Below are 26,616 nucleotides of genomic sequence, written 5' to 3' on the forward strand. Positions count from 1 at the left end.
AGAAGCCCTGGCGAGTTGTGGCAGTGTATCCTGTAGATAGTGCACACTGCAGCCATAGTATGCCGGTGATGAAGGGAGTAGATATTTCAGGTGACGGATGGGGTGCCGATCAGGCAAACTGCTTTCTTCCAGGTGGTATTGAGCTTGTGTTTTGTTGCAGCTGCTCCCATCCGGGCAGGTGGAGAGTATTTCATCACACTCCTGACTTGTGCCTTGTCGATGCTACATGTGCTGCGTGAATGGTAATTGTCATCTATCAGCCTAAGCTTGGAGCCGAGTGGTTCTGGTGGAACCCACATTGAGCATTGGTGAGGAGGTTATTGGATAGTACTGTTGATGACACCTTCCATTACTTTGTTAATGATTGGGAATAGGCTCACGTGGCAATAATTGGCCTGCCTGGATTTGTTTCTGCCTTTCATGGACAGAACATACCTGGACAATTTTCCACGTTGTTGCATAGATGCCAGTGTTGTAGCTGCACTGGAACTACTTGGTTAGAGCCACAGCTAGTTCGGGAACACAAGCCTTTAGTGCTGTAGCTGGAATGTTATTGGGGCTTGTAGCCTTTGCTGTGTCCAGTGCACTCTGCTGTTTCTTGATATCATGTGAGGTTAATCAAAATTGGCTAGGTATTTACGAATATTTGCTAATCTACAGAAACGTCTCTCAACAAATGGCGTCTAATTGACCAGATTCCAAGTGTTGCTCATCAACCTTTGTTGCTTGTCCCTGTCTAACTATCGTACAACGTTACAGCTCTTTCATTGCACCACGTGTATACCCATACCTCAGCATGGCATACAGCCAAGCTGTACCTTACAATTGAACCTTGCCATACGCAGCTCATAGGAGCTGCACATGTCAACCGACTTAATAAAATATAGTCACTCATGAACATCCAGGTTGGCACATGACAGCCGTCAATGAGACCATGTATATTGGGAAATTCAGCAGTGTGGTGACATTGGACAGTCATGTCATTTATTCAGTGGGAAAGAAAATGAAAGTACTGGCCATGCCTAACGTACCAGTCACTTGTTTGATCTTATATGGACAACGACACATTAGCTGATACTGTAGTGCTACAGGGAATTAGCCAGTAACTTTAACAGTTGAGGGCAGTGGTAGTCTTGAAAACACTGGCAACGCCATCAATATATTGCAACTTGAATGTAGGTGTCCTTGCTGCAGATGGCAAAACTCTGCAACTGGCTCCCTGCTGAACTGGAGCAAGCTGTCCTAGGTCATTGGCATAAAGGTGTGCCAAGGTCTGCAGATGGTCTGGGGCCTGCTGATCTCCCTGGCTTACCTTCCTTCATCTTGCACCACTTCAGTCATTAGGTACTGTACTTGAGGTACTTTAAAAACAAACTTGCCATAAGGAGTAAGTAAAAATTGGCCCCCAAATATTGTTGCAAAATATATTAGCAATAACAATGTCAGAAATTTATAAAATAATTTTCTAAAAGCAGGAACGTAAACACTACTAAGGACTATTTTTCCCATGGAGCTTCCCTTACTCTCATTCCAAGGAAAAATGAACAATCCTGGTGGAAAAAGCCACCTAATTGAACTAGTTATTTACTTAAATAGCTATGCACCAAAATCTGCGGCCTTAATGAAGCTAAGGTACAAGGTAGGAATATAAAACATAAGAATTAGGAACAGGAGTAGGCCATTCAGCCACTCAAGCCTGCTCTGCCATTCAATGAGATCATGGCTGATCTTCTACCTCAACTCCACTTTCCTGCACTATCCCCATATCCCTTGATTCCCTTAATACCCAAACATCTATCAATCTCTGTCTTGAATATACTCAAAGACTGAGCCTCCACAGCCCTCTGGGGTAGAGAATTCCAAAGAGTCACCACTCTCTGTGAAGAAGTTTCTCATCATTTCAGTCCTAAATGACCGACCCCTTATTCTGAGACTGTGATCCCTGGTTCCAGCCAGGGTAAACATCCTCCCTACATCTACCCTAGCGAGCCCTGTAAGAATTTTGTATGTTTCAATGAGATCACCTCTCATTCTTCTAAACTCTAGAGAATATAGGCCTAGTCTACTCAATCTCTCCTCATAGGACAATCCTCCCATCCCAGGAATCAGTCTGGTGAACCTTTGTTGCGCCTTAGCTCACTCAATGAAGCAGACTACAGAACAGCAGCCCGGGAAGCAGTGTACACAAGGCCTGCTCTCCAAATTCTGCAAACCTCCTGCACCCAATGCCTGCCTGCTCGTCTAAGCACTGCATAGCAGAATCTACCCGATGATAAATGCAGTACAGGTTAACTTGTGTCATTATTAGCAACAGCATCTTGTTCCAGTTATGTTTACTGTGTTGATGAACATTGAACCAGTCCGAGAGTGAAGCAGGGCATATATCCAGCTTCATTTGGGGTGATAGACATTTACTAGGTCAGTCAAAGGATAATTGACAATTAAAACCCTGCTCCTTTTATCACATTTATAGTGCTTCTGAGTGTTCATCAACTGTTGATCATAAGGTATTTTTTACGTTATATTAGAACTCATACATAAAAATCAAGAAAACAGATCTTCTCATTTCTGTATGTGATTTTGAAAATTATTTTAACTGTAATTGTTTGTTATAATATGTTGACGTACTTTATAGTCATAGTCTAATATATACAAGATGGAGCTAATTCCAGGCAGTGCATCCAAATGACATTTCGTCAAAATATTCTAATTTATGTTAACCATCGTACACTGCACCACTTCACTGCCAGCTCTTTGTTAGCAAGCAGGCTGATCTTTTATCTCAGGAAACAATCAATACCAGAGAGCTTCTGCTTTTTCAAAGGGCCCTTTTTTTCTTTGATTTTCTCCCTTCCTGTGACCCTTCTGAGGGCGTTCTGGCTCCTTACCATGGTGCAGTGCTACAGAAACTGCCAGCCTCCGTTACCTCCCCAGGACCTCATTCTTCATATGTGTTCCTTTACTGTCACTGGCAGTAGACTATTTGGCTCAGGAAAGCTTCACAGCTGAGAACATGCCTGTAATGTATGCACCTGTGAGGTTGCTCACAGGTTTGTAGCGCTGTTGCCCCGGCAACCAAATTTTAATTTTAGCCACTTAATGTCTAAAAATTCATTTGTTTATTTGTCGGTTTAGTGCCCCTCTAATAAGGGGTCACTTGTATTAATGGTCAACTAAAAATAGGTGTAGCACTGTTGCATCATGAGTGGCTTAGCCGGTCACGTGATGTTCACAAGACTCAATAAAACCCCAACCAGTTGGGTCTAGGTCATCCATGATGAGGTATGCAGTTGTAAGTCTGGTGGATGAACTGGTAATGTGTAGTGTGATTGTTAAACCTTTGTTAATAAACCAACTAGTTCTTAATAGCAATGTGATGCTATGAATTCTTAAGCAAAGAACCCATGAAGCAAATACATTACAATGTCCAACATCTGCACATGCGCATTTTGCAGCAGTGTTCATCAGACAGCAATCATTCTACTTGTTTTATAAGCTTAGCTTTTACAAACACCATTAATTTCTTTGTAACCAATTTTATAATTAAAAAAAATTGACATTCTAAATTTTCACAAGATGCGGGAGGGAGGGGGCAAATGATTTGTATAGACTGTGACACTATCAATTTTATTTTGGAAAGTATGTTTTGGGAAGTGAACAATTGTAGTTTGTTCTGCGTTGGAAACTGGCAGCTACAGATGGTCCCTTTGTTACGAACGGAAAAATATAATTGCTTCAGATGGCTGTAAATTTATACAACTAAATGATACATCTTGAAATGTTCAAAAAGCTCATCAAAAAAATCACTGCTGCTCATTCCGAAACACTGTACTTGTGAAGGCCTCAGTCAAGAGGATGCTGACAGGAAGTATACTATTATAATTCTCTAGCTTCAAAGGCATCAAAATAAAACTGCAATCCACAAGCAGGTAGCATTTGCTCCTGTTAATCCATTGGTCACAGTTAGTAGCACTGAGCCCTTTCACTAAACTAACAACTCTGGTGAGGTTGAAGAGCAGATATTTTTTATTGTTGGCAATTTACTTTCATTGTTGTTAAATTCACACGCTGGAAAAGGATGTGCAAAGGTGGCTTTACCTTCACAATATGTTGTCGGCAGTATCCATGCAGCGCCCTGCCATTGCTGCCAGCAGTTGTCAATAGAAAGAATACAAACTCCTTGACCCCAACTATGTCCTCGGCCCACATGTTCTTAGTTCTTGAGAGCTGCCGCTGAAGGCAGTGCAAAACATGGGCCTCCATTTTTATTGGGCCTCTAATCAGCCCATTGCTGGAATAAAAACATAAGGACATAGGGATAGCAGCACATAACACGGAAAAACCAGGAGGGCAGCATTTTCAATTAGTTGTGGCTGTCCACTTGGGCACTGTGGTCGACTGGGGCCCGAACAATAACATAAAATGTCATAAAACTTACTAAATCACTAAGAAATCAGTGATCCTAAGCTCTTTACTGCCTTATTATTAGCAGTTCTGAGTCAGATTTTTGAATACTTATTGGGGGTAATTTAGACTTTGGGCGATGGTGTAAAACGGGCGATATCGATTCAGCTGCCCGTACTACATCTCTCCTGAGTTTCATTTCCACAATTGGCCTGTTTGAATGATTCTACCTTGGTCACTTTTAGTAGCATCTCTGCTTGTTCCAGGTAAGCACAGTGACACTGCTGTGGCAGTCACAATGTGAACCTGCTTGCAGGAAGAAATGTTTTCTATTTAGGAAACAAACTGAATTCAATTTCAGATTTAGGTCTCTGAGTAATTGAGATCAGAACCAAATTTGAATCCAAATTCAAATTCAGAAGACTTAGGACATGGTTCAAATAGCATATAAAACAGAAATAAAAAGATAAAATGCACAGCAGGTCCATCATCATCTATAAAGAGAAATGATATGTTAGCATTTCAGCTGTAGAGCCTTTATCCAAGCAGCATTTGCAGTGTTTTTCCCAGAAATTTTAACTTATAAATGTAATAAAAGCAGATTATTTCTCAGATGTCAATATTGTTTTTTAATACTGTGTTCTCTTTGCAATTTTTTTTGAAAGATTAAACCATGACCTAACGATGCTTATCCCTCTCTACAGAAAATGTCTCTTCAACTTACTCATCGCCAGCTAAAAGCCTGGGAGACCCTGGCATCACTCCACTTAGCCCTTCAATATCTCCGGTAAGAGCATGCTTCCTTTCTCTACAAACCGTTCCCATTTCTTTTGATATTTTATTGCTGTTTGAGATCTGAGTCAGAGCATAATTAATAGTTGGCAATAATGGTCTTATTAATGATGTTAATAACAATCAAGGCATCTACTTTATGGTATTTTGTGCTGATGTAGTGATGTAGAATTGTTCCAAGTCTGGATATATTTATGTGTAATGTTTATGATTAATATGTTTTTAATAGGTATTGTTCAATATATAATCAATTGTAGAAGCCGGTAACTCCATGTAATACTGATTACTGGTTAGAGGCAACTTGATAAAATTGAGACCTAAGCTCTTTGAGGCTTTGTCCGTGATGCAGGGCCTCATCAGTGACAGGTTGGAAATCAGCCTCACACACCGCACATGTGACATGCCCAATTTTGCAACATGAAATTTTTTGGAGTCTGAATGAGAATGTACTATGAGAGTAAACCGACCTTATTTAAATAGTATATTTATGAAAAGATCCCATGCTGAATTTCAGGACTTTGGACAAAATGCCCCGCCACTACCATGCGCCTTGCCCATAAAAAATGGACCTATTGCAAGGAAACAGGAATGAAAAAAAAGCAAGACTTGCATTTATATAGCACCTTTCATGTCCTCAGGATGTCCCAAAAAGCTTTACAGCAAATGAAGTACTTTTGAAGTGTAGTCACTGTTGTAAGGTAGGAAATGCCGCAGCCTATCAGCAAGATTCCACAAACAGCAATGAAGTAAAAGTTGTTGATTGAGGGATAAATGTTGGCCAAGACATCAAGGGGGAGAAATTGATTATCATCCCGTTAGGGGCAGTAACTTTTGAGAGGCGGAAATTTTAGTGCCGGGCGCTATTTTTTTCCCACTGTCAAAAAATTGACTTTAGCGCACCAGGAAGGGAGTGGAGCACTAAATCAAGCGTTCCACTTCCTTCTTGGAGCACTAACTTCAGCAGCGCTGCACACTGGGCCGTACAGCGCTGCCACGTACCAAGGGCCCTTAATGTGAAGGACCATCACTGCAGGCTCTGCAAATTAAAAAAACACCTACCTGGACCATCAAGGGAACAGCAAACCCGCGCGATCAAAGAGAGTGCCGAGCTGAATGATCGCGGGCAGGATGTCGCGAAGAATATGGAAGAACGGTCAGCATCAAAGGTACGTGTTTTTTTACTTATCTCAGCCAGCTCACCTTCAATTATCGCCCAGGGAACAGCCGGCCGCCCAATCCACTCCTCCTGCAGCTGTCAGTGTTTTCACCCGGTGCTGCTGCGGGGTCAAAAGTGAATTTCGGGTCTGGGGGGGGGCGCGATGCGCACAACGATGATGTCACGATCTCTGGGCGCAGGAGATCGGGGCGCAACGCTGTAGCGCTGCCGCTAAACTCCTGCCCAATACGGCGGGAGTTCTTGTCAGTGCCACGCCCGGTCACAACACATTTGCTCCCCGTTAGTGCCCGCTAATGGAATGCGCAAATGCACAAAAATATATCGGCCCAAGAAAATGCCCCTGTTCTTCGAATAGTGCCCTGGGATTTTTTACATCCACTTGAGAGGGCAGACGCTGGCAGTTATTACAGGCTAATTTACCACCAACTTCAAGCACTGGGACAGATCTTTCCATAGCTGTGAAAGTCACTATGACATTAAGCTTCTATCCAACAGGTTCCTTCCAGACCACTGCAAGCGACTGCAGATGCCGGAGACAAAAATGATGTAAATTTGCTAAGCTTGAGCTTGGAGTTGGCTACTTCAGTTCTGCCAAGGTTAAAAACCAGCTGCACTCACAGAAATCATAATCCATCTTAACTCGATACAATGCAGCAATTAATCTGTTAGTCTGAAGATAAGTGTCTGAGTGAATAGCCAAGCCGTTCAATCAATTTAAATACAGACACTGTTATGTCTTGAATAAAGCAATGTGACTGAGTACTGTAGACGTGAGTAAGTGTGACCTTAGACTCTTTATTCTAACTCCAAAGTGTTGGTACAACATGGGAGGCCTGCTTATATACAGTGCTCCCAAGGGATGCTGGGATACCTTGGGACTCCAACAGATACGCCCTCTGGTGGCAGTAGAATGCTGGTTACATAGTGTTGCATACATAACATCACTCCCTCCCAAAGTCAATAGTACACTTATTTACAGGTTGAGACGATCCGCGCCCTATTCGATCGTCTCGGTACAAATGCAGATGCAGATGAGTTGGTTGAGCCTTCGCTGAGCTGTTGCACAGTTGGCCTTGCTGGGCAGCTGGGGATGATGAGTTCAGCTTCCTGGTCAATCGTGACGTCGGTTGCCACGTGTGTGTGTGTCGGAGGGTCGAAGTGGGTGGCGTCCTCTTCAGGTTGCCCGTGGCTGTCTGTGAATCGCAGTTTGGTTTGGTCCAAATGCTTTCTGCAAGTTAGTCCATTTGTGAGTTTGACCTGAAACACTCTACTCCCTTCTTTGGCTATGACAGTGCCAGCAAGTCATTTGGGACCATATCCATAGTTGAGTACAAATACAGGGTCATTGACTTCAATATCGCGTGACAAATTTGTGCAATCATGGTACATGCTTTGTTGATGCCGCTTGCCCTCGATGTGATCATGGAGATCAGGATGGACAAGAGAGAGCCTTGTTTTGAGTGCCCTTTTCATGAGCAGCTCGGCTGGGGGAACCCCGATGAGCAAGTGGGGTCTAGTGCGGTAGCTGAGCAGGACTCGGGACAGGTGGGTCTGCAGGGAGCCTTCCGATACATGTGTTTCAAGCTTTTCTTGATGGTTTGGACTGCTCGTTCTGCCTGACCGTTGGATGCGGGCTTGAACGGGGCAGATGTGATGTGCTTGATCCCATTGCGGGTCATGAATTCCTTGAATTCAGCGCTGGTAAAGCACGGCCCATTGTCGTTGACAAGGATCTCAGGCAGGCCGTGCGTGGCAAACATGGCTCGTAGGTTTTCGATGGTGGTAGTGGATGTGCTTACAGACATTATCACACACTCAATCCATTTTGAATAAGCAGCCACAACAACCAAGAACGTTTTGCCTAGGAACAGGCCAGTGAAGTCAACGTGGATCCTAGACCATGGTTTGGAGGGCCATGACCATAAACTTAGCGGTGCCTCCCTGGGTGCATTGCTCAGTTAAGAGCAAGTTTTGCATTGGCGCACGCAAGACTCCAAATCTGAGTCGATGCCGGGCCACCACACATAGGATCTGGCTATAGCTTTCATCATTACTATGCCTGGGTGGGTGCTGTGTAGGTTACGTATGAACGCTTCCCTGCCTTTCTTGGGCAAACCACGTGATTACCGCACAAATGTATGAACATTTCGTCTTTACGCCGCTGGAACGGCTTGATCTCTTCATGCATCTCCGCTGGGACGCTGGACCAGCTCCCATGGAGGACACAGTTTTTTACAAGGGAAAGTAAAGGATCCTGGCTGGTTCTGGTCCTAATCTGGCGGGCCGTAACGGGTGATTTTTCCTTTTCAAATGCATGTGCCATTTCCACCCCGGTGGTGGGCAATGGTAGCCGACTGAGGGCGTCAGAGCAGTTCTCTGTGCCTGGCCTGTGGCGAATTACATAGTTGTATCCAGACAGCGTGAGCGCCTATCTTTGGATGCGAGCAGAGGCATTGGTATTGATACCTTTGCTCTCTGAGAATAGCGATATGAGCGGCTTATGGTCAGTTTCTAGCTCAAACTTAAGCCTAAACAGATCCTGATGCATTTTTTTTTACCCCGTATACGCATGCCAGAGCTTCTTTTTCAATCATGCTGTAGGCCCTTTCGGCCTTGGACAAGCTCCTGGACGCATAAGCGACCGGTTGCAATGTTCCCGATTCGTTCGCTTGTTGTAACACACACCCGAGCCCATACGCAGACGCATTGCAAGCTAGCACTAAATGTTTACATGGATCATACAAGACAAGCAGTTTGCTGGAACATAACAGATTTTGGGCTTTCTCAAAAGCTGTCTCATGATTTCCCCCATACCCAGTCATCTCCCTTACGTAGCAACATGTGTAGAGGTTCTAGCAAGGTGCTTAACCCGGGTGGGAAATTACCAAAATAATTGTGGAGTCCCAGGAACGACTGCAGCTCCGTCACATTCTGTGGTCTCGGCGTGTTCTTGATGGCCTCCGTTTTGGCGTCGGTGGGTCTGATGCCGTCTGCCGCAATTCTTCTCCCTAAGAACTCGACCTCTGGCGCCAGGAAAACACACTTCGAGCATTTCAACCAGAGTTCCACATGATTTAGCCGACTTAGAACCTCTTCCAGGTTCTTTAAGTGTTCGATGGTGTCCTGACCTGTGATCAATATGTTGTCCTGGAAAACCACGGTGCGCGGAACCGACTTTAGCAGACTCTCATGTTCCTTTGAAAAATTGCCGTGGCCAATCGACTCCCAAACGGGCATCGATTGTAGATGAACAGACCTTTGATGCAGGTGAGGCCTTTCGATTCCGCCAGCTCCTGCGTCATATGGACCAAGATCAGGTCCAACTTGGTGAATGTCTTTACTCCTGCCAGCATCGCAAATAGGTCAGCTGCCTTAGGTAGCGGGTACTGGTCCTGCAGCGAAAAACGGTTAAATCGTTACATTATAGTCCTCACAAGTTCTGACCGTGCCATCGCCCTTGAGAATCGGAACAATCGGACGGGCCCACTCGTTGAATTCCACTGGCGCGATGATGCCCTCTTGTTGCAGCCTGTCTAGCTCGATCTCCACTTTCTCTCGCATCATATATGGCACAGCCCGTGCCTTGTGGTGGATGGGTTGTGTACCGGGAATCAAGTGGATCTGCACCTTCCTACCCCCGAGAAACTTCCAATGCCTGGCTCAAACAACGACGGAAACTTGCTCAGAACCTGGGCACATGAGGCGTCGTCGACGGACGAAAGCACTCAGATGTCGTCCCAGTTCCAGCAGATTTTTCCCAGCCAGCTTCTGCCGAACAGTGCGGGGCAATCTCCTGGTACAATCCATAGTGGTAGTTCATGCACTGCTCCATCATAGGAGACATTTATTGCTGCGCTGCCAATTACAGGGATCAGTTCTTTCGAGTAAGTTCTCAGCTTGGTATGAATAGGGCTCAGCTTGGCCTGTGTGCCTTGTTGCTCCACAGTCTGTCGAAGGCCTTTTTGCTCATGATGGACTGACTCGCACCCGTGTCCAATTCCATGGATACTGGAATTCCGTTCAGTTCAACTTTTAACATGATTGGTGGACATTTTGTGTTGAAGGTGTGTACCCCATACACTTCTGCCTCCTCGGTTCGAGTCTCTAGTTCAGTTTGATCCGCCATGGATCGGTCTTCCTCTGCAACGTGGTGGTTTGCAGAATTTGCAGTTCATCCGCACATTCGCTGGAGGTATCCTATTGTTCCACAGCCTTTGCACGCATAGTGTTTGAAGCGGCATTGATGGGCTCAATGATCACCTCCGCAGCACCAACAAGGTGTTAATTGCCTTGCATTCACACTTGATGGCGGATTCTGAGTCATCTGAGGTCGTGCAGCTGCAGGCGTGTACATTCTGCCATATGCATTCCTGCCTGAAAACGATGTTACTTTGTGTACAGTACTTGCTGAAACATCTTTATGCTGCGAAATTTGTTTGGTGTTATCGCTAGTGGACATAAATGCCTGGGCTATCGTTATGGCTTTGCTCAGGTTCGGTGTTTAAACAGTCAATAGTTTGTGAAGAATAACCTCATGGCCAATGCAAAGCACAAGAAAGTCTCTTAGCATTTGCTCCAGGAATCCATCGAATTAGCAATGTCCTGCAAGGTGCCTTAGTTCGGCGACGTAGCTCGTCACTTCCTGGCCTTCAGACCATTGACTTGTGTAAAATCGATACCTTGCCATCAGAACGCTCTCCTTTGAATTTAGGTGCTCCCGGACCAGCGTACACAGTTCTTCATACGATTTTGTTGTTGGTTTCAACGGAGCTAGAAGATTCTTCATGAGGCCATAGGTTGTTGTCCCGCAGACGGTGAGGAGAATCGCCCTTCGTTTGGCAGCGTTCGCACTTCCTTCCAACTCGTTGGCCACGAAGTATTGGTCGAGTCGCTCCACAAAGGCCTCTCAATCGTCCCTTTCTAAGATTTTCTCCAGGATACCAACAGTTCTCTGCATGGTTCGTTATCTTGTCGCCAGTTGTTATGTCTTGAATAAAGCAATGTGACTGAGTACTGTAGACGTGAGTAAGTGTGACCTTAGTCTCTTTATTCTAACTCCAGAGTGATGGTTAAGCATGGGAGGCCTGCTTATATACAGTGCTCCCAGGCATGCTGGGATTCCTTGGGACTCCAACATATACGCCCTTTGGTGGTGGTAAAATGCTGGTTACATAGTGTTGCATACATAACAGACACCTTGTGAAATATGTGATTGTTGTTAAAAGAAAACCTACCAATGATTTGCTCAGTCTGATTATTTTTTTAAAAGTATTTATCAGCCTGCCTGCCTTTTACTAATCAGTGGGATAGAAATTGTTTTGCGTTGCGCCTGTATTTCGGACGTAAAACGGGCATAAAGCATACCAATTTAGCAGTGGGACAGCCTATGCCCAATCTGCACAGGCATTAAGCCCACTGTTAAATTTATCGGGCCCTCTTTTTGACATCTCATGCGGAAGCCTAAAATAGGTGTTAAGGCCCTTTAATAAGTAAATTAGGGGTCTGACACTAGTTGATGGACTCCGTTCAGAAATTAATCAGCAATGAGTGGGGCAGGCATCGGGTCTACCCTGCTTAAGCTTCTTCAATAGTTCCACATCCTCCAAGGAAAGGTAAGTTAATTTTTTGGGTGAAGAAGCCATTCCTATGGAGCCAGGAGGAACAGGATTGCTCCTTTGACTCTACAAAGAGTTGCGATTGCCCTCCCCTCCCCCGCCCCACCCCCCCACCGCTTTCCCTTAGTCCTATCCAATTCCCTCTTACTGGGACTTATTTGAGGGCCAGTGCCACGAAGCAGGTGGCCCAACATTGAGCTCTTCACTCAGACGATCTGCCTGTGGAGGCGTGACCAGCGTAGGCGGTGAAAAAAGAACTGTTACATAAGAATATTACTTATTATAGTTTAGAAACATAGAAACGTAGAAAATAGGTGCAGGAGCAGGCCATTCAGCCCTTTCAGTCTGCACCACCATTCAATAAGATCTTGGCTGATCATTCACCTCAGTACTGCTTTCCTGCTTTCTCTACATACCCCTTGATCCCTTTAGTCGTAAGGGCCATATCTAACTCCCTCTTGAATATATCTAACGATCTGGCATCAACAACTCTCTGCAATAGAGAATTCCACAGGTTAACTATTCTGAGTGAAGAAGCTCCTCCTCATTTCAGTCCTAAATGGCTTACCGCTTATTCTTAGACTGTGACCCCTCGTTCTGGACTTCCCCAACATTGGGAACATACTTCCTGCATCTAACCTGTCCAGACCCGTCAGAGTTTTTTATGTTTCTATGAGATCCCCTCTCATTCTTCTTAGCTCCAGTAAATACAGATTCGTCGATCCAGTCTCTCCTCATATGTCAGTCCTGCCATCCCGGGAATCAGTCTGGTGAACCTTCGCTGCACTCCCTCAATAGCAAGAATGTCCTTCCTCAGATTAGGAGACCAAAACTGAACACAATATTCCACGTGAGACCTCACTAAGGCCCTGTACAACTGCAGTAAGACCTCCCTGCTCCTATACTCAAATCCCCTAGCTATGAAGGCCAACATACCATTTGCCTTCTTCACCGCCTGCTGCACCTGCATGCCAACTTTCAATGACTGATGTACCATGACACCCAGGTCTCGTTGCACCTCCCCTTTTCCTAATCTGCCGCCATTCAGATAATATTCTGCCTTCATGTTTTTGCCACCAAAGTGGATAACCTCACATTTATCCACATTATACTGCATCTGCCATGCATTTGCCCACTCACCTAACCTGTCCAAGTCACGCTGCAGCCTCTTAGCATCCTCCTTCACAGCTCACACCACCACCCAGCTTAGTTTCATCTGCAAACTCGGAGATATAACACTCAATTCCTTCATCTAAATCGTTAATGTATATTGTAAAGAGCTGGGGTCCCAGCACTGAGCCGTGCGGCAATCCACTGGTCACTGCCTGCCATTCTGAAAAGGACCCGTTTATCCCGACTCTCTGCTTCCTGTCTGCCAACCGGTTCTCTATCCACGTCAGTACATTACCCCCAATACCATGTGTTTTAATTTTGCACACCAATCTCTTGTGTGGGACCTTGTCAAAAACCTTTTGAAAGTCCAAATATATCACATCCACTGGCTCTCCCTTGTCCACTCTACCAGTTACACCCTCAAAAGATTCCAGAAGATTTGTCAAGCTTGATTTGCCTTTCATAAATCCATGCTGACTTGGACCGATCCTGTCACTGCTTTCCAAATGCGCTGCTATTTCATCTTTAATAATTGATTCCAACACTTTCCCCATAACTGATATCAGGCTGTTTTCTCGTTCCCTCCTTTTTTAAAAAGTGGTGTTACATTAGCTACCCTCCAGTCCATAGGAACTGATCCAGATTTGATGGAATAGAAACATAGAAACATAAAAAATAGGTGCAGGAGTAGGCCATTCGGCCCTTCTAGCCTGCACCGCCATTCAATGAGTTCATGGCTGAACATTCAACTTCAGTACCCCATTCCTGCTTTCTCGCCATACCCCTTGATCCCCCTAGTAGTAAGGACCTCATCTAACTCCTTTTTGAATATATTTAGTGAATTGGCCTCAACAACTTTCTGTGGTAGAGAATTCCACAGGTTCACCACTCTCTGGGTGAAGAAGTTCCTCTGCATCTCGGTCCTAAATGGCTTACCCCTTATCCTTAGACTGTGACCTCTGGTTCTGGACTTCCCCAACATTGGGAACATTCTTCCTGCATCTAACCTGTCTAACCCCGTCAGAATTTTAAATGTTTCTATGAGGTCCCCTCTCATTCTTCTGAACTCCAGTGAATACAAGCCCAGTTGATCCAGTCTTTCTTGATAGGTCAGTCCCGCCATCCCAGGAATCAGTCTGGTGAACCTTCGCTGCACTCCCTCAATAGCAAGAATGTCCTTCCTCAGGTTAGGAGACCAAAACTGTACACAATACTCCAGGTGTGGCCTCACCAATCCCCTGTACAACTGTAGCAACACCTCCCTGCCCTTGTACTCAAATCCCCTTGCTATGAAGGCCAACATGCCATTTGCTTTCTTAACCGCCTGCTGCACCTGCATGCCAACCTTCAATGACTGATGTACCATGACACCCAGGTCTCTTTGCACCTCCCCTTTTCCTAATCTGTCACCATTCAGATAATAGTCTGTCTCTCTGTTTTTACCACCAAAGTGGATAACCTCACATTTATCCACATTATACTTCATCTGCCATGCATTTGCCCACTCACCTAACCTATCCAAGTCGCTCTGCAGCCTCACAGCATCCTCCTCGCAGCTCACACTGCCACCCAACTTAGTGTCATCCGCAAATTTGGAGATACTACATTTAATCCCCTCATCTAAATCATTAATGTACAGTGTAAACAGCTGGGGCCCCAGCACAGAACCTTGCAGTACCCCACTAGTCACTGCCTGCCATTCTGAAAAGTACCCATTTACTCCTACTCTTTGCTTCCTGTCTGACAACCAGTTCTCAATCCATGTCAGTACACTACCCCCAATCCCATGTGCTCTAACTTTGCACATCAATCTCTTGTGTGGGACCTTGTCGAACGCCTTCTGAAAATCCAAATGTACCACATCAACTGGTTCTCCCTTGTCCACTCTACTGGAAACATCCTCAAAAAATTCCAGAAGATTTGTCAAGCATGATTTCCCTTTCACAAATCCATGCTGACTTGGACCTATCATGTCACCTCTTTCCAAATGCACTGCTATGACATCCTTAATAATTGATTCCATCATTTTACCCACTACCGATGTCAGGCTGACCGGTCTATAATTCCCTGTTTTCTCTCTCCCTCCTTTTTTAAAAAGTGGGGTTACATTGGCTACCCTCCACTCTATAGGAACTGATCCAGAGTCAATGGAATGTTGGAAAATGACTGTCAATGCATCCACTATTTCCAAGGCCACCTCCTTAAGTACTCTGGGATGCAGTCCATCAGGCCCTGGGGATTTATCGGCCTTCAATCCCATCAATTTGCCCAACACAATTTCCTGGCTAATAAGGATTTCCCTCAGTTCCTCCTCCTTACTAGACCCCCCGACCCCTTTTATAACCGGAAGATTATTTGTGTCTTCCTTCGTGAAGACAGAACCAAAGTATTTGTTCAAATGGTCTGCCATTTCTTTGTTCCCTATTATAAATTCACCTGATTCTGACTGCAAGGGACCACGTTTGTCATCACTAATCTTTTTCTCTTCACATATTATAGAGGTTTTGCAGTCAGTTTTTATGTTCCCAACAAGCTTCCTCTCATACTCTATTTTCCCCCTCCTAATTAAATCCTTTGTCCTCCTCTGCTGATTTCTAAATTTCTCCAAGTCCTCAGGTTTGCTGCTTTTTCTGGCCAATTTATATGCCTCTTCCTTGGATTTAACACTATCCTTAATTTCCCTTGTTAGCCACGGTTGAGCCACCTTGCCCGTTTTATTTTTATTCCAGACAGGGATGTACAATTGTTGAAGTTCATCCAAGTGATCTTTTAATGTTTGCCATTGCCTATCCACCGTCAACCCTTTAAATATCATTTTTCAGTCTATTCTAGCCAATTCACATCTCATACCATCGAAGTTACCTTTCCTTAAGTTCAGGACCCTAATCTCTGAATCAACTGTATCACTCTCCATCTTAATAAAGAATTCTACCATATTATGGTCACTCTTCTCTATGGGGCCTCGCACAACAAGATTGCTGATTAGTCCTTTCTCATTACACATCACCCAGTCTAGGATGGCCAGCCCTCTAGTTGGCTCCTTGACATATTGGTCTAGAAAACCATCCCTAATACACTCCAGGAAATCCTCCTCCACCGTATTGCTACCAGTTTGGTTAGCCCAATCTATATGTAAATTAAAGTCGGCCATGATAACTGCTGTACCTTTATTGCACGCGTCCCTAATTTCTTGTTTGATGCTGTCCCCAACCTCACTACTACTGTTTGGTGGTCTGTACACAATTCCCACTAGCGTTTTCTGCCCTTTGGTGTTCCGGAGCTCTACCCATACAGATTCCACATCATCCAAGCTAATGTCCTTCCTTACTTTTGCATTAATTTCCTCTTTAACCAGCAACACTACCCCAACTCCTTTTCCTTTCTGTCTATCCTTCCTGAATGTTGAATACCCCTGCATGTTGAGTTCCCAGCCTTGGTCACCCTGGAGCCATGTCTCCGTAATCCCAATTATATCATATTCGTTAATAGCTGCCTGCGCAGTTAATTCATCCACCTTATTACGAATACTCCTCGCATTGAGGCACAGAGCCTTCAGACTTTTTAATACACTTTGTCCCTTTAGAATTTTGCTGTGATGTGACCCTTTTTGATTTTTGCCTTGGGTTTCTCTGCCCTCCACTTTTACTTTTTTTCTTTCAATCTTTTGCTTCTGCCCCCATTTTACTTCCCTCTGTTTCCCTGCATAGATTCCCATCCCCCTGCCATATTAATTTAACCTCTCCCCAACAGCATTAGCAAATACTCCCCCTAGGACATTGGGTTAGCACAACGTATGATAATTATTTATTTTCTACTGCATAAAAAAGAAGAAATGTCAAAAATGTAACTTGGTAATCTGCCAAATAAATCAGTCTGCAGCTTAATAACTACTGTTAAATAAATATGTTGCGTTATCGTTACTATAAGGTATCAGCCATGGCTCAGTGCTTGCACTCTCACCTCTGAGTCAGAAGGCCATGGGTTCAAGTCCCACTCTAAGGACATGATCACATAATTTAGGCTGACATGCCAGTGCATTACTCAGGGAGTGCTGCATTGTTGGAAGTGCTGTCTTTTGGATAATACAGTAGACCGAGGCCCTGTCTGCCTCAGGTGCCATGACACTATTTCCAGCAAGAGCAGCAAAGGTCTTGCCGGTACCCTGCCCAATATTTATCCCTCAATCAACATAACAAAAACAGATTATCTGGTAATTCTCACATTGCTGTTTGAGGGAGCTTGCTGTGCACAAATTGGCGACTGCATTTCCTACATTACAACAATGATTGCACTTCAAAAAAAGTACTTGATTGGCTGTAAATTGCTTTGGAACGTGAAAGGCATTATATAAATTCAAGTCTTTCTTTCTTTCTTTCTCTTACTGTTTGGAAGTTAAAACCTGAATTAAATTCTAGTGTAGTGTTATTTTGCTGCCTTCACAAAGACAAGGAAGATCATTTGACTGCACATGGAAAACCAAAAGCTGAAATAAGCTGAAGAGGGTCTCTGCTTAATCCTTGGTCATGTTACAAATTTACCTAGATATCTAATCAAGTGAAAACACTCTGGGACATCAGGAGCTGAGACTTGTCTATGACAGTCGTCTGGGACATAGAAGCCAAAAATAAATATACTAAAAAAGAGCAAATAAACTTCAAAAATGTAACATGGTAATCTGCCGAATAAGTCAATCTGCAATTTATTCCTGCAAAAGGCAAGTGATTGAAGTCAGGTTTGCCGGTGGATATACCTTTATCAATGTTACCGTGGAAAGAAAATGTCAACTAAAGAAGGCACAGAACTTTTACTCTCCGGCAGGCATCTTAACCTCCCATGCACATATCAACAGGAAGGGTACCATTCCGTTAATGTGTTGGTGCAGGAATTAGACTACAGAAATGTGACCTTGCATGTTAATGCCCTTTATTCAGCGAGCAGCAGTGATGCTAACGTTACGATTCATTCCACCCTGCTTCCTTTATTTGATGGCCCTGAAAATCACAAACAGAAAGCTATTAGGAGACCAGGGCTACCCTTTTGCAGCCATAGTTGATGAACCCAGTTAGAAGCTACCACATAGCAGTAGAGTGCAAATACCATGCTGCCACTGAACTACTGTGGAGTATGCCGTAGGGATACTAAATCAACACAGTTGTCATGCGCTCCTTCTGCTGTTTGCAACAACCCAAGCACCCCTCCCACCCGTTCCTTCAACCACCGTCTGCCCCACCTGTGACAGAGACTGTAGGACCCGCATTAGACTCATCAGTCACCTGAGAACTCATATTAGTGTGGAAGCAAGTCATCCTCGACTCTGAGGGACTGCCTAAGAAGAGAAGAAGAAATCAACAGCCCCGATTTTAGCTCAGGGTGGGAATCGGTGGGTGTGGGTCTGACACGCCTGGTGAACCATTCATTCCCCGACCCACTACTTCCCCAATCTACTTTTGGAGCCTTGATCCTATTGTATTTCAATGTTTTCCATATCTTCATAAATGGAAAACCTGAGAAATCATTACACCTTTATGCTGTTTTTTTACCATCCTCAGGAGCACATGCAAGTGCAGCCATGTTTCTCTATCCAATATTTTTACAGTCTTCCATCTGCCCCCACGTTTGGCTTCTCTTCTGCTTCTCTGACTGTGCTGCATTCCATCGAGCCTTCTATCTGATGATACCAGGCTAACCTCCCCAGCATTGAAGCACTGACCACAATTGATCAGCTCCGCTGGGCAGGCCACATTGTCCACATGCAAACACGAGACTCCCAAAGCAAATGCTCTACTCGAAACTCCTTCATGGCAAATGAGCCAAAGGTGAGCAGAGGAAACGTTACAAGGACACCCTCAAAGCCTCCCTGATAAAGTGCAACATCCCCACCGACACCTGGGAGTCCCTGGCCAAAGACCGTCCTAAGTGGAGGAAGTATAACTGGGAAGGCGTTGAGCACCTCGACTCTCATTGCCGAGAGCATGCAGAAATTAAGCGCAGGAAGCGGAAAAAGCATGCGGCAAATCTGTCCCACACTCCCTTACCCTCAACGACTATCTGCCCCACCTGTGACAGGGAATGTGGCTCTTGTATTGGACTGTTCAGCCACTTCAGGACTCATTTTAAGAATGGAAGCAAGTCTTCCTCGATTCCGAGGGACTGCCTATGATGATGATATGATGATAACTATCTGTTGTCGGTCAGCGCAACCCCATGCTCTGCTCTGTGGAACCGCACATATTCTTGGCTACTGCTCTCACCTTGGCACCGGCTCTCACCTAACGTCAGTATTTAAGCGGCATTCAGAAGCTGCCGAGCACAGTTCTGTATGTGAGTGCAAGGGCACATTTAGCGAGACCCATTGCCGCAAGCTAACAGCAATGCAAGAATTGACAGTATAACTGTGTGTGCTGACCCCAAGTTGCAGTCTATAGGTACCAGCGCCTGGATTACCAATAACCCTTAAATATTTACTGACTCTCGAAGTTGAATGTGTTGCCAGAGTCATTATAATAAAAACATAACTTTCATTCATACCTTTAACACACGAAGGTTGTGAAACATTTTGAGAATCCTTCAGCATATCAAATTGATTATGGGGAACTGGTTGGAATTGTCATGGGCTGGTTGTGCAAGGCATTACTCTGTTACTGTCACAGTGACCTGAGAAGTGGCCCCTCTTTCCATTGCTTTATAGACCTTTTAGCCTGTCCTTAACGTATGGTCTTCTCCTAACATTAATATGTCAGGCCAGAGAAAGATAGCTCGATAAAGTTGACTCAGGGCTTCATCAGCTACAAAAATAACCACAAATAAAATGATTCCATTTTGAGGGTAATTAATATAAAGTAAATAATTCTAACAAAGCTTGAGCAGCAGCTACTAATAATAATGAAAACGATCTGTATTAAAATTAATTTTCTCACAAAGATGTTTCTTCTTACAGAAAGACTCTGAACAAGCTGTGTCCCTGCAGCAGTCATTTGTTGTGGTGGTAGCTATTGATTTTGGCACGACTTCCAGTGGATACGCTTACAGCTTCGCTAGGGACCCTGAGTGCATTCACATAATGAGGTAAGTGCTGCAATGCAGAGGCACTGCTGATTTTCCAGCTGTTTTTGTAGATGATGGCTGTAAGATCTCAGAGACTGGGGAGTGTGGTAGGTAATGGAAAACTTCCGGCAAGAGCAGGGATTCCACTCATTTAAATGTTTAGCAAGATGTTCGTGCAGTGTTTCTGTTTTCCAAAAAGACAATTGCATCTTGTTGAAATGGATCCTTAAGCGTGTTGATGAATGTCTGCATATATCAGACACCACAAGAAGACTGAAAAATATCTTTTAAAGCCACATGTACTTCTCTTTTTTTAAAACACATATATTTCTAAAATCTACAAAATTAAAACTGTACTGTCTGCAAATCTTTTTTTTTACTGTGTCTTAACACTGAAATGCTGCAATGTGGTGTGGGGGAATGAATGAGTGAGTAAATAAGGAGTTAAGCAACAAAAAGCAAAGGATACTGGATGTGTGCTTGAGTGACACGCCAAATTTATCCTTCCCCATTCCCTGTATTGTTGTCAGCCCATAATCTGGATGAATTTCTCCTCATAATTCAAAGGTTGTGGCTTTTGTGCCCCCCTTTTATATCTGCAAGTGCTGCCCCTAAAATGTGCAGTTTTCTCCCACAGATATGGAAGAGAGATATGTAAGAAAAAGAAAGGAAAGTCTTGCATTTTTATATATATAGCACCTTTTATGACCTCAAGGTGTCCAAAAGTGCTTTACAGCCAATGCAGTACTTTAAAAAAAAGTGTGGTCATTAATGTAGGAAACGCAGCAGGTAAATTTTGCACAACAAGCTCCCACAAACAGCAATGTGATAATGACCAGATAATCTGTTTTTTTTAAGTGATGTTGATTGAGGGATAAATATTGGCCAGGACACTGCGAATAACTCCCCTGCTCTTCTTCAAAATAGTGCCAGAGGATCTTTTACATCCACCTGAGCCTCAGTGTAAGGTCTCAACAGAAAGATGGCACCTCCAACAGTGCAGCACTCCCTCAGTACTGCACTGGAGTGTCAGCCTAGATTTTTGTGCTTAAGTCTCTGGAGTGGGGCTTGAACCCACAATCTTCTAACTCAGAGGCAAGAGTGCTACCCACTGAGCCACGGCTGACACGTGTAAGAAAAAGAATTGCGAAGATGAGTTCCACCAAAGTGTCCAGGACAACAACCACCTTATGTGAGTGTGTTAACATTTCAGCTGTGAGGAGCCTTGTGCTGGCATAGCACTTGGTACTTGACCCACTCAATGGCCAACCCAGGCAGCACTGTCATATGGTAACATAGCCCACTGAAATGGATGAAAATGGGCTAACCTCAAACAGCAGTGTTTGGCAAGACTCCTTGCATTCTCCCTCTGAGTATTAGGTTGAGAGCGAGGAACAATGAAGAATTTCGGCAAGACAATCGGTTCTAATGTTGCCACATGTTTTCACACTGACTTTGGCAACGTTACATTGGTTCCTACTCACCCGATCCCACATTTGGGCCACAGGTGAGACTTCATTTATGCACTTCACCACCTCCATCCAAGATGTTCTGACGGTAATCTTTATTGGAAGGATGGCCCTTTCCTCCAAATGGGACCACACTTCACTGCAGGTCCAACAAAGCCAGTGGGGCTAGTCTAACCCTGACCATTTTCACAAGAAAAAAGAAGTACCCCTTTAAGGGCAGCTAGAAATCCCATTTCCATGAACTGATTGCTCCTCTTGCACGCGCAACGTACTGGGAGAATATCATAATGGCACAGAAATTGCGGTCAGAACGTAGACTTGCGGTCCGAGGGCTCCATTTGCAGCCCAGCATGGGGGCTCACGTATTCCAAAAGGACAAAGGGTTTAATTAGGAGGGGGGAAATAGAGTATGAGAGGAAGCTTGCTGGGAACATTAAAACTGACTGCAAAAGCTTCTATAGATATGTGAAGAGACAAAGATAAGTGAAGACAAATGTAGGTCCCTTGCAGTCAGATTCAGGTGAATTTATAATTGGGAACAAAGAAATGGCAGACCATTTGAACAAATACTTTGGTTCTGTCTTCACAAAGGAAGACACAAATAACCTTCCGGAAATACTAAATGACAGAGGGTCTAGTGAGAAGGAGGAACTGAAGGAAATCCTTAATAGGCGGGAAATTGTGTTAGGGAAATTGATGATATTGAAGGCCGATAAATCCCTCGGGCCTGATAGTCTGCATCCCAGAGTATTTAAGGAAGTGGCCTAGAAATAGTGGATGCATTGGTGATCATTTTCCAACAGTCTATCAACTCTGGATCAGTTCCTATGGACTGGAGGGTAGCTAATGTAACACCACTTTTTAAAAAAGGAGGGAGAGAGAAAATGGGAAATTATAGACTGGTTAGCCTGACATCAGTAGTGGGAAAATGTTGGAATCAATTATTAAAAATGAAATAGCAGCGCATTTGGAAAGCAGTGACAGGATCGGTCCAAGTCAGCATGGATTTATGAAAGGGAAATCATGCTTAACAAATCTTCTGGAATTTTTTGAGGATGTAACTAGTAGAGTGGACAAGGGAGAACCAGTGGATGTGGTGTATTTGGACTTTCAAAAGGCTTTTGACAAGGTCCCACACAAGAGATTGGTGTGCAAAATTAAAGCGCATGGTATTAGGGGTAATGCACTGACGTGGATAGAGAACTGGTTGGCAGACAGGAAGCAGAGAGTTGGGATAAATGGGTCCTTTTCAGAATGGCAGGCAGTTACTAGTGGGGTGCCGCAGGGCTCAGAGCTGGGACCCCAGCTATTTACAATATACATTAATGATTTAGATGAAGGAATTGAGTGTAATATCTCCAAGTTTGCAGATGACACTAAGCTGGATGGCGGTGTGAGCTGTGAAGGAGGATGCTAAGAGGCTGCAGCGTGACTTGGACAGGTTAGGTGAGTGGGCAAATGCATGGCAGATGCAGTATAATGTGGATAAATGTGAGGTTATCCACTTTGGTGGCAAAAACATGAAGGCAGAATATTATCTGAATGGCGGCAGATTAGGAAAAGGGGAGGTGCAACAAGACCTGGATGCCATGGTACATTAGTCATCGAAAGTTGGCATGCAGGTACAGCAGGCGGTGAAGAAGGCAAATGGTATGTTGGCCTTCATAGCTAGGGGATTTGAGTATAGGAGCAGTGAGATCTTACTTCATTTGTACAGGGACTTGGTGAGGCCTCACCTGGAATATTGTGTTCAGTTTTGGTCTCCTAATCTGAGGAAGGACGTTCTTGCTATTGAGGGAGTGCAGCGAAGGTTCACCAGACTGATTCCCGGGATGGCAGGACTGACATATGAGGAGAGACTGGATCGACTGGGCCTGTATTCACTGGAGTTTAGAAGGATGAGAGGGGATGTCATAGAAACATAAAATTCTGACGGGACTGGACAGGTTAGATGCAGGAAGAATGTTCCCGATGTTGGGGAAATCCAGAACCAGGGGACACAGTCTAAGGATAAGGGGTAAGCCATTTAGGACCGAGATAAGGAGAAACTTCTTCATTTAGAGAGTTGTTAACCTGTAGAATTCCCTACCGCAGAGAGTTGTTGATGCCAGTTCATTGGATATTTTCAAGAGGGAGTTAAATATGGCCCTTATGGCTAAAGGGATCAAGGGGTATGGAGAGAAAGTAGGAAAGGGGTACTGAGGTGAATGATCAGCCATGATCTTGTTGAATGGTGGTGCAGGCTCGAAGGACCGAATGGCTTACTCCTGCACCTATTTTCTATGTTTCAATGTTTCTATAAAGGCAAAGAACCAATCTGTTGGCAATCAGGTCCACTAGGTCTGTCCCCTGTAAACTTAACATCGTCACTGGGTTACACTGCTGCCGATTTCTTTTCTGCATTTTATGTATGTATGTCAGGGTGAGGGATGACTGCGCTGGGGAGTGGAGCGCTTTTCTTTTTGGGCATAATTTTATTGAATGGTGGAGAAATCTTGAGGGGACGATGGTCTCATCCTGCTCCTATTTCTTATGTTCTTATTAAGTGTCACCATCAGGCTCTCCCAGTCTGAACAGCTAAATGCACAGTAAAACACCCTGCGCTCTCCCAATAGTGTGACTTAACCCCAAGCTCCCCATGGGAGCACTGGGAAATCAGACAGGGTATATAAGGTGCTGCCTGTTTTCCTCCTCCGCTGCAGTAGTAAACTACCTCCTCTCATTTTCCTTCTTTAGAGGTAAATTATTTAAGTTCACTGAGGGCTGGAAAGTTTGAATTAGTCGAATTATCACTGCCCGGCGGGAGTTGGAGGGAAGAGGTGGAAAAGTTGTCACTTTAACTTTGTCACTGTCTCCCAGTGCTTTGGGGTGCTGTTTGAGGCAGTGTAGGGACGGGTTTGCTTCGGGAGAGGGGTGGTGTCCATCACCGCTGCGCTGAGCACGTCAGGGACGACATCAGCGTGACGCGGACATGCCAAGTCGTGCTGATGCGTAGCAACGTTCCTCCCCTTCACTTAAAGGGGAGGGACGCTGCGTTGTCTTGTGAGGCCTCGTTGGCGCCCACTGGGCCACCAGGGAGGGGTTCGACTGGGCCAGCGACCCAGCACCGAAGAGGAGGCTGCCATTGTCGGGCCGATGGCAGAGTCAGCTGACAATTAAAACAAAATGGTGGCTGGGGCGGTACACCCTCCCCTTTAAGGGAGCCGCACCACCCAGCCAGTGGCAGCTTTCCGCCTCGCGAAGTTGACAGAGGCACCAACCGACGGAGGCCGCGCTCCCACAGGACAATTTTCCCCGCGGAGCAGAAAAGGGTCGACGCGTGGCCGACAAGGGGTCGGAGCATTGGGCGGGGTGGAAAGTCGGAGCGCGCCGGAAACCTGTTCCGCACCATCCACCTGCCTTCTGGGTGGTAAGGCCTTACCGCCCCGTTACCGCCTTATCGACCTCTTTATCTTATGGAGGGTGTATTACTGTGCATTTAGCTGTTCTGTTTCTGACTGGCAGAGCTTGATGGCGACACTTGATGCCCAAATGGAAAAGTGCTCCAATCCCCAGCGCTGTCATCCCTCACTCTGACATACATAACAAAATGTAGAAAAGTAATCGGCAGCAGTGTAGCTAGTGGTGGTTTAGTTAAAATCCCAAAAACGGGCCTTAAAAAAAAAAAGGAGTCATTTCGGCCCTTGAGTGCTTGCAAAATATCAGCGGTATGGAAAATCAGTGCAGAATTGGTCTTGAATCAGAGACTGTCGCTGTTGGGGTATTTAGCTGCAAATCTTCCTGCAGCACGAGGAACAACTTGGTGATCATTTGTCTGCTCATTCCGAGCCTCAGCCTGCACCTGGATCAGCTCCTGGTCTTTGTACCCTGCACGGAATCACTTCAGCCTGCCACAGCTGATGAGCACAGTGCTGAGGCACATTTGCATTGGAGGCTTGCTTTCTGTGTCTCCATCGTCTGCTCTTCCATAATGTCATAACCCATAATTGCTCCTGCATTCATTCTGCTGCTCAGCAAAGTGCACTGGAAACAACAGTGCCAGTAAGTTATCCACTGACTCTTCAACTATAAACAATATTCATTACAAAGAGAAGAGCCCAAGCTACTCTACGTGCCAAATATAGTTATGCTGCTGAAGTGAAGAGAGTTCCTGACTCCTGAGGATCTCTCGTGTGCACAGAATACTTATCCACTCCAGTTTGATTCAGTTGAGTGTGTAGATACAAGAACACATCCTTGTGTTCAAATCCCTCCATGGCCTTGCCCCTCCCTCTTATAACCACACAAATCTTTAGCCTAGAACTTCTGCTGCTTCTTGGGCAGAAGTCAGGCGTTATGATGGCAGAGGAACTGTAAGTTGGCTTAAAGCAGGAAGGCTAAATTGTGAAATAGTTGGGATTGGTGCCTCTTTAGGCAAGTTTGAGGATGTGTTTGGGGGTTCTTCCTGGCCTCTCCCAGAAATTCTGCCAGCGATGCCACTGAAAGATACAGCGAAAAAGCAGGTACAGATGCCATTGTGGATTGTACAGACTGCCGTTAGATTTTGGGACTGCCTTCATGAGAGGAAGTGAGAAAACGTACCATAAATCTTTAACCCAACTGGTCTGTGGATCCCTTTCTCTGCCACGTTGCGATTCTGTCTGCTCCCCTGGGTGGGTGTGCCACAACTGGTGCAGAAGCTTGCCCCTATTAAAGTCATGACTCCATCCTTGAGATTTGGGACAGCGTCATGGTGGGCCAAAGCGGAGAGCGGAAGTTCCAGCCATCCCACATCCACTGATGCAGTGACATCACCAGAATGTGTGCACATGAGACATTTCAAAAATCCATTTGTTTTGTATTTTCACACAAGTGATCAGGGCAGGTGCCCAGATGGAACAGGGAAATGAAAGGAAATGTAAGGAGCAGCAGAAATCCACTTAGCCCTCCTGTCTCTCTCTCTTGCAGCAGCTGGTGCTGCTCTGCCTGGCCTCGTGTCCTCCTCCCATTCCGACTGCAAGAT

General features: G+C 44.9%; 1 protein-coding gene across 2 annotated transcripts in view; it reads left to right on the plus strand.

Moving 5' to 3' along the window:
• The window catches only part of hspa12a (heat shock protein 12A), a 157,781-nt gene that overhangs the window by 54,711 nt on the left and 76,454 nt on the right, over nt 1–26,616 (plus strand). The window contains exons 2-3 of one of the 2 annotated variants that reach the window (XM_070874974.1): nt 5,109–5,191; nt 20,039–20,166. In XM_070874974.1, the coding sequence (XP_070731075.1) occupies nt 5,109–5,191; nt 20,039–20,166 (211 nt within the window). Of the gene's footprint in view, nt 1–5,108; nt 5,192–6,200; nt 6,363–20,038; nt 20,167–26,616 lie in introns of those variants that run through there. The other variant, XM_070874976.1, reaches the window with a different exon arrangement.

This window comes from Pristiophorus japonicus, chromosome 3 (genome assembly GCF_044704955.1).
Source record: "Pristiophorus japonicus isolate sPriJap1 chromosome 3, sPriJap1.hap1, whole genome shotgun sequence".
In the NCBI taxonomy this organism is placed as follows: Eukaryota; Metazoa; Chordata; class Chondrichthyes; family Pristiophoridae; genus Pristiophorus; species Pristiophorus japonicus.